General features: G+C 34.2%; 1 protein-coding gene and 1 long non-coding RNA gene across 9 annotated transcripts in view; one reads left to right on the top strand and one right to left on the bottom strand.

The window, feature by feature from the left end:
* Lama2 (laminin subunit alpha 2) overlaps nt 1-16,918 on the bottom strand; it is a 564,351-nt gene that overhangs the window by 176,010 nt on the left and 371,423 nt on the right. For all 6 annotated transcript variants that reach the window (XM_058581074.1, XM_058581053.1, XM_058581067.1 and 3 more), the window contains 2 exons: nt 15,072-15,189; nt 7,329-7,463 (listed from right to left, as the gene is read on the bottom strand). In XM_058581074.1, coding sequence (XP_058437057.1) covers nt 7,329-7,463; nt 15,072-15,189 — 253 coding nt within the window. The remainder of the gene's footprint in view (nt 1-7,328; nt 7,464-15,071; nt 15,190-16,918) is intronic.
* The window catches only part of LOC124095835 (uncharacterized), a 50,177-nt gene that overhangs the window by 25,161 nt on the left and 8,098 nt on the right, over nt 1-16,918 (top strand). The gene's annotated exons all lie outside the window — the stretch shown is intronic.

The raw sequence follows: 16,918 nt of genomic DNA, 5'->3' as shown, positions 1-16,918 counted from the left end.
TATCTGGTTAAGTGAATCAAATGTCCTGGATAGATCCACCAACACAGCACATAAATCATGATGCTATTTTTGAAACTTTTTGACATAGTCCTTTCATATTACTTTCCTATATGCTTTGAAATAGAGTTTGTAATATTTTCTCTTATATAGAAATTAGCCTTTTAGGAAGCATTTATATGCTGTGGACGTCTAATGAGTAATTTAATTATATTCTCAAGAGTGATATATATTAGAATCTTTTCAATGATAGATTAGAATATATGAGATTTTGAAGTTTTTTTCTGCATCATGGAAAACTGGTGTTATATATTTCTTCCACTATTTCAAATGAATATAACATTAATATAGTATTTTAGACCTAGGGTAAGAAGTTACTTAATCTAATCTTCTTTCTTATAGGAATAACTTCTACACTTTCCTTGAGATGCATGAATTCTTATAAGGCTGTCCCTTTTATCTTGCAAAACCATAAGCTATGAAGTTTTACTTTATGCCATCTGAAAATTTGTTTCACTCTAATTTTCGGGCAGTGATCCAAATTCTGCCTCTATAGCTATGCAGATTATGTCTAATTCCCATTTCCCAGGAAAGGTACTCAGATATCTAAGAATACTATTACTTCTTAAATCTCTTTTTTTCAAGTTAAATATTTAACTATCCAAGCTACTCAGAGTTTCTTTTAAAAGATAGTAGATTATAAGTCTCTAGCTGTAATTTAGAAACATATTGAGTGTTATTCCTTCCTTGATTTGGATCTTGTACAAATAGTAATGCTTCATATGAATCACAATCTAATAAGAATCCCTATATCACATGCATTGATATTATATGCTATTTCCTTGGTTGTTTTTTAAAACACTAGAAAATACACTCCTGGAAAGCAAGGCTTATGCAGTGCATATCTTTATATCCCAGCCAACCATAAGGTGGGCATATTGGAAATAATTATTCACACAGGCCATAAGAATGAATGGACAAATGAACTCAATTCAAACCTTTTTGTATTCATTTCATGGAGTCAGTTATGAGTCATAATTCCACCTGTCAGGATCTTTTTCTACCATCCAATGAATTAGATAACTCTTCCAGCTGTATGTTATTTGAATATTTCATAGATCTTATCCAATTCATTAATAAATATTTTGAACACAACACAGTTAAATACAAACTCCATGCCTTATTGTTGGAGACATCTCTAGAACTTACTTTGGGTTACATATTTTAACAACCCATTAGCTGGTTGACATCCAGTACATGTTTTCAGTCTTGTTAATGAGGATACCATGAAACATTCCATCAAAGGCCCAAACTAATGTTTGAATCATAGATGTCATCCTTACTATTTTTAACTTAAGCAAATTATTTAACTTCTCTCATCAATTCATCAACTATAAAGTAAGAAATGATCCTGTTCATATTATAAGAATAAATGGGAAAATCTGTGATAGTGGGGTGGACACATGGTAGCTATTAATGCTTTTCTGAATTTGAGAAATGTTGTATCATATTGTCAGAGAATTTTAGTATTGTGTAGAGATTCAAGAGACCACGGTCTCAGGTATTTTTTATATATTGTAACCCTAGCAATTAGTTTGAAGTATGTTATTTTTAATGAATTTATTCTGATTCCTCCTTAGTCTGTACTTTTTTTTCTATAATTGATATATACTAGTTTAATAAATCACATATTTACTTGTTTTATTGCAGATCAAAGTAAGTCTGTTTCCTACATTTTTCTTTCCTTTATAAAACTGAAAAGATATTTCACTGCTTTATCTTGTGATATATTTCATATACTTAGGATTTCTCAAATTTTTTCATATATGGCCCTTGGTTATTTTTACATAGTCTAAGATATAATTCACCTGGGTATTTTAAATCAAACTCATTTAATTAACTAAGTATACATTTTCTCTTTCTCAGTTTGGATTTGAAACCTGATTCCAATACTTTTTGGTCAAGGCTAATAGGTTGCTTGAATTTCCTTAGCCTTAATTTTTAGAACTGAAACATGATACTAATAATATCTATTTTGGCAAAGTTGTTACACAAATTACAAAAGGTTTGCAATGCACCTTAAACACAATAGATTCCAGTTAAAAATATATTCACTAAAGAGAGAGCTAATATTTTATCCACAGATATCTATGGTATTTCAGGCAATGGAGCAGTTCAACGATGAAGATTTTATTCTTTTCTTTTTAAAATAAGAATGAGGTAGAGTGAAAATTAAATTGCCACAAGCAATTATACCTTTAAAAATGTTATTTGAGCTAGCTGAAGCTTCAATATTCCCATGTGAAAAACAGAATTAATCATGACCACTGGGTTTAGTGATGGCTAATAAATAAGAATATCCATCCATTTATCCATCCATCCATGTGACTCCATGTGTGTGTGTGTGTGTGTGTGTGTGTGTGTTCATGTGTGTGTGCATACCAATTAGTGTTAACTCACTTGTCTCTTCCTCTTCCCTTCCCTTTGTTTGGGATTCAACAACACATTGGTTTTACTCTTCCATTTTTAAAAAATTTTCTGGACAGCAGTAATTGTGGTATTAATGATATGCAATAATGTTGAAGGTATAGGAGTTTTTAAAGCCTAGGGTGAGCAACCATACTTCTCGCAAGTGTCACTAGGCATTATGAAAAACATAGTTACACAGGGAAATATTTAACCTATGTAATTCTCAATAGCTATATTTCTTTTCCACCGTTTTTGAAGAAGGGAACAAAACACAAAAAGATAAGTGAGTATCCCATCTCCAAATATCATCACATGGAATATTGAAGATTGATATTATCTGAATGTTTTTGTGTCCTTTCCAAATTCCTACATTGGAATCCTAACCCTGAATGTGACAGTACTAGGAAGTGGAACCTTGGGAGGTGATTAGGTCATTAGGGTGAAACCCTCATGCTGGGATTAGTGCCCTTACAAAGAGACTCCAGAGAGTGAACTAGCTCCTTCCACCATGTTGAGTACAAAGAAAGCCAACATCACATGTGACCAGGAAATGGGTCTTTACAAGAAATCAAATTTTCTTGTACCTCCATCTTGAACTTCCAAGTCTCTAGAACTGTGAAAAATAAATATATGCCTAACTTATGCTATTTTGTTGGCCTAAACAACTGAGACAGTGAGAAAAAAATCCAAAAAATCCAAATTTTTTTTTATAGTTTTTGATTGTCAACTGATTGATTCTGAAATTGTAAATGGTGACATCATTATCATCACTATTATTTTTATGGTGATTACCATGTGCTGAGTAATAGTCTAAGAACTTTATTGAGTATTTCATAGCCTTTACAAAAACTATACAAGTAAGTACTATTTTTTTTTTTTTTATAAATCGGGAAACTCAGGCCCTACTTAAGTTAAAGAAATTAACTTTAGGCTCACATGGCCTTTAAGGGGTGAAGCTAGGATTCAGTCAAGGCAGTTTGACTTCAGAGTCCACTTTGCCACTCTGCCAAAGCAGAGGGTGCATTATGTAATGGACATGATACAAAACTGCAATTCATATTCCACACAAAAGAGAAATCAGCATGCTTCAGTATCCTCAGTTACAACATGGGAGTTATAATAGCCATTTCCTATTTGCCTCACGGGTCTGTTTCAAAGATAAATAAAGTTGTCTAAATTCAAAAGTTGTAAGTTCCCTGAAGGAAAATATAAAAATTCAGAGCAGAACAATTTATACTAGCTGTGTATGTTTGATGGAAGTATTTATTTATTTTTTACTTCACCTAGGGATTTCTCAGAAAATAGAACTGCATTGAGGATTCCTAAAGAACAAATATAGCAATGATAGCCAAGTGGCCAAAAGGACAGCATAAAGACAGTAACTTTTATTCTAACAGAAATAAAATTAAGGTATATTCTTTATGATTTTTTTTCTAAATTAATCATATGAAGCTAACTTAACCCTGCTAAAAATGAGAGTAAATATTGCATGACAATTATGCATTTAATTTTCACTTATGAAGGTATAAGTTAACCTATTTCCCCCATATTATCTACTGAATGTTAAAGACAAGTAGTAGGGAAAGAATATTATACCAAAAACCAAATAGTAATTATTTCAGGAATCCAAGGATAGTTAATTAGTTATTCAGTAAATCAACCATCTGCTTACTGTGAAAAAACTACCTATTTCTCTTCACTCCCTTCCTATCTTCCCCAAGTAAGCTTGTATTAAATTTCAATATCCTATACTGATTGAGAGAAAAAAAATTAAAGAAGCCATGTTAAAAAGATACTCTCTTTACATGACAAGGAATATGTTTCTTAAATGAACCACTGGCATAATATGGTACAAGATGTGAGACATTCATATTTAGATAAGGAATAAAATAGGGAGTTGATTATTTTTCTATTTAACATTTTCTGGAAGACTTTGACAATGAAAAATATAAAATTATTATAATATATAGTTTCTGGTAATAAAAAATAAGTATAATTATTGAAAAATAATATAAGTATAAAATTAGTAAAATGACCAAGTGAAAGATTATAGAACTAAAATAAAAGTGGGTGAATATCAAACACATGTTAAAAAACAATTTGTCAATAATGACCAGTTAATAAATGTACTACATTGAAACAAAAAACCTAATATTTAGCATTGAAATAAAAGTGTATAACATATACAAGTAACTTTAATATATAAAATGTATAATTTACATAGACAAAATTAAAAGTTCACTATGAGACATACAATGTTTGAATTGAGTATTATATTACTGGGTTGAGGGAGAATAAATAATATAAATATAATAATCTTTCCAAATAGGTTTAAAGTAATTACAATCAAAATTCTAGTAACATTTTTTTAGAGCATGGATTGAAACAGTGAAGAAAAATGTAGTTTAAAAAATATAAGAGTATTTATTTAATGAACATGGAAGAAAGGACAATGATAAAGGGTCTTGAGGGGACCTACAGATGCCTCTTAGCTGGAACTTGGAAGATATTCAGCCAGTGAAGTGAGATAACGGCAGAGGTGAGGCATCCTCCATGGGGGCCTCATAACCCAATTCAAAAAAAGGGCCTTGATTTCTTGTATATTATAACTTATTCAGCGATGTTGTTAATCAGAACATTATATATATAAAAGTAAGTAGAACAAAATTAATAATCCTTAAATATATTTTAACATGGAAGAAATAGGTTTTATGTACTCAGATTCCATGAAATATGAAGGAGAAAAGGAAGCACTAATAAATAAAATTTCTTTACATTAACGTATACTTGAAGATTCCTTCCCTATACCACAATAAATTTTTGAAGTGTTAAACAGTGGATCTCATATAGTAAATAAACTGTATTAAATTATAGAAATCCTGGTAAACACTTCGGGCTCCAAGGTACATACTGAACGCCACAGCACTGAGTGAGATCACCCTGAAGATGAGTGTAATACAGGCCAATTGCCCAAGGACTGAGTCCCTGGAATCCTGGGCTACACAGAAAAGCACAGGGGGCTGAGAAGTAGCCTCCTGGAGTTTGACAATCCTCAAAACATTATGGCAGAGAAGCTAACCAAACAGAGAACTTCAAGAAGGGGGTGACTGCCAGTGGGAAGGAAACAAGGCTAACACATCAAGTAGATGAAGACCACCATGGCTGAGCATTAGTTAGCCACTATGGTATAGTGGTGGAGATGAAAGCCAGGTTTTAGTAATTAAGAGAGAATGAACAGAGAGAAACTGTAGGCAGAGATGACTCTTCACAGATGGAAGGTTACAAGGAAGTGGTAGCTAGAAGGAAAGCAGAATCAAAAGTGTTTGTATTGCTTTTCATTTTTAGGTGACATTATAAGAGGAAAAAGAGATTAGTAGGAGTGATGTCCTTGAGTGGGAGACAGGTGAGATATTGAAGGTATGTGGAATACTCACTTTTTTTTTTATTCCTAGAAAGAACAATTGATCCAAAGTATGGAAAATAGTCTGAATAATAGAGCACAGATGCAAAGATGTTGGTGCCTGAGGTGGTAGGAGAACATGTTCCTTTCATTCTGATTGCTTCTAATTTCTCAAATAAGAAGCAGCACCGATAACGGATAATTAAGAGGTGGGAGAAGAGGTTTGGACTTGAATAGGGAAGAGAAGATATGAACTTGTCTTTTAGGAATGTCCACTAGAGAAAAGTGCCAGGACTGCAGGGTAGCACAGAGGGTCCATTTGAAGAGAGTGATCATGAGCTTAAGCTGAGAATAAAGGGCAGTTGTCTGTGTTTCTACAGCCACACTTGGCTCTGAAGGGGCAGGTGTAGTAGACAGAGAGTAGGCTTCAATCAATGAGAGAGCAGCAAAAAATGAATGTTGTAAGCAGTAATGCTAACGTTATGCTGGTTGAAAACATGGAAGTATCAATGAAGAGCTTTGAAATGTTGAAGTATTAAGAAGTGAACTGAAGAGAAAACTGATGGCTAAGAAAGAGTAGGATGCTTAAAATGGAGACTTCAGAGGTACATGGAACCAACAGTTAAGGATATAGAAGAAAAAATAACCAAGAATTATGATAGCGTAGTGCTAAAGATAATGAAAATGACATAGAGGAAAAATCTTCAGGGAACAGCGTAGCTTATCCTAGGATTAGAAGGCAACTTTAATAAGCAAGTGTAATTGGCAAGAGATGGGGACATGAGATTCAGAGCAAGTTGGTCATGTGGAAGAGAAAAGGAGCAGGATATAAGACCATCAGTGAGGGCCATAGACCCCTGCCTTACCTTCAGACTCAGGAATGAAAAGAGAGAAAACAATGGCACCTCCTTAAGAGGGCTGGTGGACAGCAGCTAGCAAGGGGACAGCCAGGATTCTATGAGAGCAAGACTAAGAGAACAAGAAGAAAAGAGAAGTATGTAGGGGATTTTGCTGACATCTAACCACGAGTTCTGCCAAGACTCAGTGGAAGGGCTCCAGCAGATGAGAAGAGGTGGCATATGGGGTCGGCAGAGACATACAGAATTGTGTGGTGATTCTTTAAGGGGAGGAGTGGTGACATAGGAAACCTGAATTTCTCATAGCAACTGAAATGCAAAGGGTGAAACCCATGAGGGTTGTAACTGTTCCAAAGTAGAACAGACTTTTAATGTGCTGCCATTCTTCTATTTCATGACACAAACTGTTTTTTTCCAGTTACCACTTTTCATTCCTTTCTGAAAATGTAGAATATGTTGGATGTTGTTTTTCCCCTACATGTTTTATTCTACACACACACACACACACACACACACACACACTCAATCATGCTCTCTGCAGACCAGCTGGCCTCTGCATACAGTATCTCACCTGGACCTTGGACAAGAAAGGATTAGGTGCCTACCTGGCATATGGATGTTTCAGGATCACACAGGCTACTGTGTCCATTGCACTGACATGGAACACAGGTTCCCAGGGTGGGACCAGGGATGCGGCCACGTGGTTCAGAACGAAGTCGATAAAATCCTGGCATACATGTCTGAAAGAAAAGAAAGCCAATTAGGACAGCCAAGTAGAAATCTTGCTTTAGCAATGAAAATTCTGGTTATGAAGATGGACTTCTTTTTCCAATGTGTGATAGGAAACTCAAGTGCCTGTTGATACCTAATGTCAATTTTTGCTGGGTCCCTCCTCTGTACACAGATATAGGCAGCATCCATGTAACCAGATATTAGTGAAAAAAAAAAAGCTTTCATTTTCAGTATAGCTCTTTGCCTGAATAAGTTTTACTGTTTTTTTTTCCCACTTGAGAAAGAGGTTTATTTTTAATTAACATTGTCATATGGGCTAACAAGACAATTCTAACATCCTTGACAACCTAAAATCTGTTTCTACTGTATTAAATGAATAGCAAATGTCCAATGAAATTCATCAAAAAATTTTAAAATGTCAAGAATGCATTATATATATTGATATTATGTAAAGAATATAAAAGGAAGAAATGCAAAATAATCAAAGCTATGCATTTCTTGGGACTATTGGGCTACCAATAAAAATTTTCTTTCCCTGATCTATTTTTTTTTCATTTTGCAATAAAAATCTGAAAGCCAACAGAAAATTGCTAATGAAGTGGATGAAATCAAGATGTTCATCTTCATTCAGTTATTATATAAATGTATCAAAAACATGTCTGGCTTTCTGGAAGGAAGACCCCAGCTCTAGAGAGGACAGTCTGAGTTCCAGGCTCAGACACCTAGCATTCATCAAACAAAGCTTCATTTCTGGTTAAAAGGTAGTGATCTGTTTTTCAGATTCCACTGATTATAAATGGGCTGTTTTACCAACTTAGCTAATGAAGATTTTTTTTTCACTTAAAAATTTTGCTCCCATTAAAGGAAGAAAAATGATTGATGAAAATGAAGGAAAAAATATTGGATTAAGAACTTCCTACTGCCTCATATCCTTTTGATTCTGGCATTAAGTAGTCCAGATTGGAATATACATGGATTGCTCAGAAAGAGAAAAGTGATCAATACTCAGTAACCTCATCCTGTTTATTTTGATTTGGATAATGTGTACCTCAATTAAGTACTTAATTAAGAGTCTCTCTGCTTTTATCAGCCAATAATAAATTTTAATGAGATTTAATAATGCCTCAGCTTTAAGCAAAACTGATAGAGAAAATTGAAAAGAGTATTCAAAAGATTTTGCATTTTGTTTGTGTCACAGTGGACATAATGATATATATGATAAAGCTTCTTCCTATTATCTACTTTATAGCAGTTTTTCTGTAGATTTATAGGAATATAATTTTATAGCAATTTTCACCATTGCTGTAGAATAAGATCTGGGAATTAATTGAGGAATTAATTTAAGAATAATTGAAGAAACATACTGAGGTATATTTAGGAGAGGTTCCCAGTGTAGGCTGTCCCAATTTGTTAGTGTGCAAACTATTGAATAAAGATGAATTTTATTTGCATGGATTTCATCCCTGAATATCTTCCTAAGATATTATTATTATATTGTTATTTTATTGGTATAGGTGCTAGGTGTATCTCTCTCTCTTTCTCTCTGTAAAAATGACACAAATTAAGAGGAGACCCCTAGCTTCACTTCATATCTCCAAACAAAAGCTTAAAACAAGTCTTAGCAGAACAAACTTAATAAATAATATTCTTCACTGAGGAATAATATGAAGCTCAGCATTACAGACTGATATGTGCAGATGAGCACTCAGGCAATATGGACTGTAATGCACAAGACACTTGCTGTGGCGCTTTCCTGGAGCTAGTATGGCTCAGTAGAAAAGCACCTGTAGTGGGTGTCCACAGCCTGAGCTACAAGTTGAGTTCTGTATAGAACTTTCTAGACTTTTCTCTGTGGTTCTCATAGTTATCCAGGGAGCTTTTAAATGTACTGATAATTGGCTCCACCCCTAGGGATCCTAGGATTGGTTTTAAAACTCCTGGGAGATTATGATAAGCATATCAGGTTTGCAATTGACCAGTATGCTTCCCCATTTCCCCTTTTTGCTTTCAGAGGGGCGTGCACACTCCTTGATATTATGGCATAATGAATACGGAAACCATGGTTGTAAAGGTAGTTTTTTTTTTTTTCTTTAGATGTGGTCAAATTAATTATCTGTTTTACACAGTTTCCTCATCCCACAAATAAGCAGGTCTGTTAACTCAGAGGATTTCTGATGTTTCCAAAATTTTAGATTATTATTGTGCCCTGATAGATTATAACAATGAGTTACCAAAGGGCGGGGGGAACTATTCCACAATGCAAAAATTTAGAAATTTTAAAGAAACTATGTGACCTTTTTATTTCTTTTTAATCTTCTCTTTTTTCTGGATCTTTTGTATTTATTCGTTACATTTAAAAAATAATAATGTTTTTCAATATTTATGCCTCCTAAGACTCTAAGTGAACTGAGATTACTCATGAGAATAATTATATTTGAATTAGGATTAAAAACATCTGCTTGGGTTGGGGATGTGGCTCAAGCAGTAATGCACTTGCCTGGCATGCGCGGGGTGCTGGGTTCAATCCTAAATACCATATAAAAATAAAAAAAGATGTTATGTCCACCAAAAACTAAAAAAATAAATATTAAAAAATTCTCTCTCTCTCTCTCTTAAAAAAAAACACCTGCTTTACAATGTCTCATCTAAAATTCTTTCTAGAACACAATGGTGAATTAAAGAAAAGCAAACAAATGAAAATTTTACTGAGTTCATTTTATCTTTTCTTTTTCTTGAACTTAAACTTTTCTGCAGTTTTCTTCTCACACACTGAAATTATGCATAGCTCAATTGATTCTGCTTTCTTTCCACTTTTACTTTCATAATATAATGTCTCTTAAAAATATTAGAATCCAATTTGTACAAAAATGTGAAAAACTAGAGAGAACAGAATGAAACATGAGAGAGGCCAGCAAGCCCCAGGCTCAGCGCTGCGCAGCACCCTTCCATTGTAATGGAGAAAATCCTACATAAAATTTTGGAAAGCTTTAGCTGTTTCAAGTAGTGAGAAATGAACATGAGTTTAGTAATACCTTCTTTCCTCACAGTTCAACAATTAAAAATAGATATTTGAGCTCGAGCCAATAAAAATACTCTTGTCTTTTATCTTTGCATGGGTTTCTCAACCAGGCAAAGTTAACTTCAGTTAATTTGTTCAACCTCTTGCTACATGTGATTATTGTGCAGGTTTCATGTACTACAGACCTCAGTTTCCTCACCTGGAACATAAGAATCTTGTACAACATAATAGCTGAGTATAAGTTTATCTGCATTTTATAAATAGACCTACTGTGGTTCAAATTACAGTTTTTCTTATGCTTAGCTGTGGGATCATCATAAACAAGTTCCTTAATGTGCCTAAGCTTCAATTTCCTCATTCATTACATCCATTACATCATACTTGATGATGGTATATGTATATTAGGAAAGGTGATTGGACTTGTTCAGGATATAGTAAGCATTCAATAAATAAGTTTTGTTTTGTACAGCATTGTTGTAAGAATTAAATGGCATAACTTGACTTAAAATAAATCAACAGATATGCAGAGGATAAATTAAAAATAAAGGCAATTGTGATTCTTCTGAGCTACATTGTGAAAGAAAATGACAATGTATGTCATTATCCTTACCATGTTTTCAAAATTTGTATGCACATATCAGTCAACCATAGATTAAATATACAGTGGTGGACCTATAAAATTATATTGCCTATTGATATTTTAGCTGGCTTAGTTTATGTGAGTATACTTTATTATGTTCATACAGTGATGAAATTGACTAATGACACAGTTCTTAGGACATGTCCCTGTTGTTAAACAGCACATGACTAAACACTCAGTTGAAAACTGAGTTTTGAGTCTCCTATGTACAACTGAATGTGTTAAAGGAGACCCTGAAAGGTGGGAATGTATAAGGGGACAAGTCTACTTCCACATTTTGTCTTTTAGATTTTATCATTTGATAATAGTCATAAACTAGGGATTTAAAAAATTAGTTTGCCACGAGTGACTGATTATGAGTGGTGACCCAACGGGCACCAGCCATTCAACTGTGAGTTGGAATCCCTACTATAATATAGGAGGTGGGGGGGAGAGGCTGAAACTATTAAAACATGACCTAGAAATCATTGGTGAATTTTTGATTCCCATGATATGATTGCAAAGAACATATATTTAATATAGGATATTTTCCATTTTTAAGAAAAAAAATAATTTCATGAATATGAATAGTACCTGCATACATCCTAAACTGACTTTAGTTTAGTTTAGGCAACATGCTAAGCCTAACCTAACCTGAAGAACAGGTAAATTCCAAGACTCTAACAAAAACAAATCTAGTAATGAAATAGTGCCCTATATTTGATTTGTAAAGGTAATCATAAATTTTAATGATTGGGCTCTTTTAGCACTAGCATTGTTAATGAGCAGGGATGCAGTTATAATGCTACAAGTGACAAGTAGGTCTTTAAAACTTGAATTATTTTAAGTGTAACCAATACTTTTTTTTTTTTTTTTTGGTCTATGTGCAGTCACATTTTGTGTAAAAAAACATGAAATGAAGAGCCTGAAATGTAGATATCTCTAGAATACCACACATTTGGTGAAAATACTGTGAAGGAATTGCTTTGTGTATTCATGACCCAAAGCATATGTTACTGGAATGGGATGTACTGTTTCAAAACTGTCCTTAGCTCTTGCTTTGATGATTAGATTTTTACGCCTGGTAATTGCACTTTAGAATCAAGATGAATCATAAATAAGATGTATAATGGATTAGAGGCAATGGGTTGTGCCATACATCTCAGGTACCCTATTATGAGAGATAAGCCTTTATCTTTATAATCTCTTCACTAAGATATTACTGTAATTATTGTCTGTAAATAGGAGCTTAGGTGAAATTCACAGGACACAGACAAAGCCACCAGTACAGATGATTGAACATATTCCCAATTTTTCTTGATTTTATTCTTTTATCATTTTTTAATTTGTACTAATTTATATTTTCATACAATGGAAAATTACTAAAATTAATAGGAAATCATGTTTTAGAACATATTATTCAAAAAGCCTACTGACCATGATAAGAAGGGATTTTAACATTTGAAATCAGCAAAGGAAGGTAAATTGCATTAAAATAAATTGCCACTCCATCAACAGTTTTGTTAGTAAGTGATCAGTATTATTTTAAATAAATTCAGATAAAATAGAGTTGTAATAACTTTCTTTCAAGATATCTAAACGTCAACTTTGAGTATTTGCTGGATATTTTCTATAACAGAATAATATTGCAGAGTCAGAGAATTTTAGAACTTCAAAACCCAACCTGTCATTTCATAGATTGGATAACTATATAACTAATGACTATAACAATTAAGGGAATTGACCAAAGATACACAGTGAGTCAGCAGTGCAGCTGCACACTCCCTGGAATAAATAAAAGTTCATCTCTTGTCTGGAAAAATCTGAAGTTCTTTCTGTCCTTTATATCTTTCATGCTCACTGGGAAGTTAACATATTTTATACGAGCACACTGTCTCATTATTTACTTATAATTTATACACTGTGTATGAATGTGTATATTTGGATGGGCTGTATGTATGTATAAATGCAATACATGTACCTACATGTAGGTATACCAATGTATAAGTTGATGTACATAGGAGTTATGATTTAATAATAAAATTGATTATTTGTTTATTTATTAAATCAAGCTAGGCACATTCAAATGTATTTTGCCCTCAGAGCAGTAACAGAAAGAGGCTATGAAATTATTTCAAGGTCGCTTCACAAGATTTCTGAGTTATGCTATGAAATTTCTCTGCATGGTGTAAATACATATGATAATAACATCAGTTTACAATGGGGCTTTCCACATATGTTTTCACTTAAGTTAATCCTTATGAAAATTTAATAGGTAAACTCTCCCAAGGTCAGTAACAATCAAGAGAAGGTGCCCCATTCAGCATGGGAGCCAGACTAGGTAAGATTCACCAAAACCAAATGCCTTTTTCTTTTCATTTTGCCATGCCACTTCTCAGGAATATTCAGTATTTTAAAATTGTACTTTTGTTTTGTGCTAAGAGCCAAGTATATGATGCATGGCATTTTTGGTTGAAAGGTGAAGCCAGCTAGCCATTGAGATGATATGATTATGTTAAGATTTGCATTCATATGGATATTGGACTCCTGCTGTTCACCTTGGCCTGCTACAGGACTCCTGGAGAGTTCCCATTGGTTGGGGAAGTACAGTAGGAGGGAGTTCCGGGGGAGGAACTCTCGCTGGCCTCTGGGAGGAGGCCCCGTGGGTGGATCAGAAATCTTCCCGGGCGCGTACCGGACATTGGCGGCAGTTTCAAAAAATAAAGTTTGTTCCTGCTTGAGTGGCTCGTGATTTTGTGCCCAGCCAGACTGCGGCAGTTTTGACCTGGTGTCATCATTTGATTTGTGTGCCATACTTAACAAAAATTCCCAAATCTATTCACAGAATAAGGTATAGAAAATCATTTATACATAAATCAACACATGGATGTATAGTTATGACAATAATAATATTAACCTCAATAACTAGCACTGACTCTATGCCAGACTTGGTGACAAGGGCTTAAAGCTCATAGCTTATTTTGTTTTAATAAGATTCATAAGCTGTAGGAAAGAGAGTTATTAATATTATTTGACTACTATGCCATGGGCACCAACCACTGCGACTAATGAGAAAGAATCTTGACTATCTAGAAGGTTCCTGAGGCCCCTCTCAGGCCAAGTGTTGGACTAGGGGTCTGCAGGAGAGGCCAAGTGTGGTGGCAGTTATTCTGGGATTTGGAAATGCACCATCTTCCCCTGAAAGAGCTTTTGTAACCTGTTGCAAGGTCTCAGCCCTAGTACATGGTGAAGCTGAGGTTCAAACTCATTTCTCATCCATTTCATGTTTCCAGCATTATCTCTATTAATTGATATTTGTAGAAATTGAATTGACTTCCAGAAGATGAAGATCTACAAAATTTTCCAATTCTGAAGGTAGTCAAAAGAATATCCCGGAAAATTATTTTTTTTATAAAGGTCGTTTTGAAAATGCAGTGACTAAATGACAGCAGCACTATTGAAACAATATATATCATTCTAAGAAGCCACATTGAAGGGAACAGCCTGCTGCTTAGTGCTTAAGTTTTGTTATGATCTCTATAAAAACACTTTCAAAACCTGATACAATCGTATCTCATAATCACTGAAGTTGAAATGCCTCTAACTGTTCAGAAATAGTGCCAAGAAAATAGATCAGTTATAATAGACGGGCCTTTTGAAAACACTGTTATCTCCCAACTGTTTCATATTTTTTATGAATCTTTTAATTTTTTATCAAATATTTCTCTTTAGCTCTGATTTGTACTCCTTGGTCACAATAACATCATCCTCTTGCTACTGTTTCTCACACTGTGAGGGAAAGATCCAATAAAACAGGTGAAGACTATGTATGAAATCACAACTGGGATTTGGGAATGCACCATCTTCCCCTGAAAGAGCTTTTGTAATCTGTTGCAAGGTCTCAGCCCCTAAGAGGGTGTAGGATATTCCACTTGGCTCCTGAAATGAGGGGAAGGGGGTCAGTAGCAGCCAGCTTACCTCACAGGACAATCCAGAATAGCCCACAGGACAATCACATTTTTCTATCAAGTGAGCTGGAGGACTCTCTGTAGTTATACGCCCTGGTTCAGCTACCTCCATGGCAATTTCAGAAATTCTGGAAAGAGCAAATACATACTTAGATGATCCCATCAGCCAGCTCAGGTCACCTCAAAATACTCAACCCTGCAAGAAGACTCTCTTCAGATTCTTATCAACCTCAAGTGCGTTTTGGTATGTGTACATATAATCGAAAGATTCAATTAAGTTAATTAAATATATTGTTTTGAAGCTGCCTCTATCTACAGGGGCTCATGTGTCACATTTGCCTTCTACATTTTTGCTTCCTCAAAGATTGAGATTACATATTAGCAAAAAATCCGCATAAATCCTAAGGAGTTCAGTAAATTGGATATCTGATATCCTGTTGAGACTTTATTATAAAGATTTCCTCTCCACTTTTTAAAGTGTGAGTGGCTTCAGGTAGACATGGACATTTAATTAGACATTTAGATTTTTTTTCAAACAGACAACCCAAGGTCATTCCCTGTAAGAATATCTCCTGTAGTCACTAGTGAAATTGCTTTTAATGTATTAGTGTTCCCAATTTCTTCCTATCTAGCCTCTGAATATCCTTTCAAGAACTTTAGAAAACCACCCAGAAAACAACAATCTAGCATGATATAATATTGGTGTATTCATAAGGACAAAGAAAGAACATTTCAAATTAATATTTTATTAACTTCATTAAAATAAATTCTTCAAGTGACTTAATGCACCCTTCCTATTGCTGAAAAATACCTTATAATTGATAAAAAGATCACAGTGAAAATATTGATATCCTTTTCATTAATTTGAAATTATACATTAAAAATATACACAGTCCATAAACTCAGACTATTTCATGATTGACTAACTGGTAACATGAAAATGTTCTGCAAATAAACTTTTAAATGAGACAATGAACAGTTTTGCTTCAATAAAAGTCACCTCCAATAGTCCAAGGAGTTGCAATCATAAACTTTATAACAAGCATAGGTAAGTTTCATTGAGTTATGAATGCACATTCTGGTTTCACTAGCATTGTAATCTGCACTCTGAAGATGAGCCCGTCTTTATGACACGTATGTTCAGCTAAAAATCAGGTTTCATTCTCCCTTCCTTAGAGTACATACAGTGGTAGTAAGCTATAAATAAACCAGTCCCCTCTGGTAAAAGAAACTCCACTCTTCTATTACCCTCAGGCTCTTTGTGGGAGCAAGAAGGTAACTTGGTATTGTTGAGGAGCCCTCTCTCCATGGTATTTTATAGCCATAGATATATTACCATCATATCGCCTCCTCTGCCTTGCACAAGTATGCACATGACAGACCAACAAGTGTTTAAAAATCAACTGAAGCAACAATAGATAATTCTGCAATGCAAAGTTTTTCTCCAGGGATTCAAGGGGATTCCAGGAAGGTGGAAGAGTGGCTATGCGGGATAGATAGAAATGCAATGATTTTGTCTGTATCCGAGATATGGCTTCTATTTCAATGAATGCTGAATGGCAAAAGTTATTTCCTGTAGAGTACAGGAAAGGGACCAGGGAGAGGACAGAGGGGAGGGAAATGGGAACTACTGGGGAATGATATAGGTCAAAATATATTATTATATTATGTGCATAAATGAATATGTACCTATGAATTCCACTATCATGTACAACTGTAATGCACCAATAAAAATATGGGAAAAATTTTAAAGTTATTTGTTTCAAACAAAGGTAAGAAAAGGCCAAATCAAGGAAAAATGAAAAGGCTAGGTTGACAAAAATGTGTAAAGTGTGAATCTCCAACCACACATATAAT

This window comes from Marmota monax, unplaced genomic scaffold (assembly GCF_021218885.2).
Source record: "Marmota monax isolate L192 unplaced genomic scaffold, Marmota_monax_Labrador192_F-V1.1 WCK01_AAM20220418_F8-fsc00030, whole genome shotgun sequence".
Taxonomy (NCBI): Eukaryota; Metazoa; Chordata; class Mammalia; order Rodentia; family Sciuridae; genus Marmota; species Marmota monax.
This window is presented reverse-complemented; position numbering and strand designations above follow the sequence as displayed.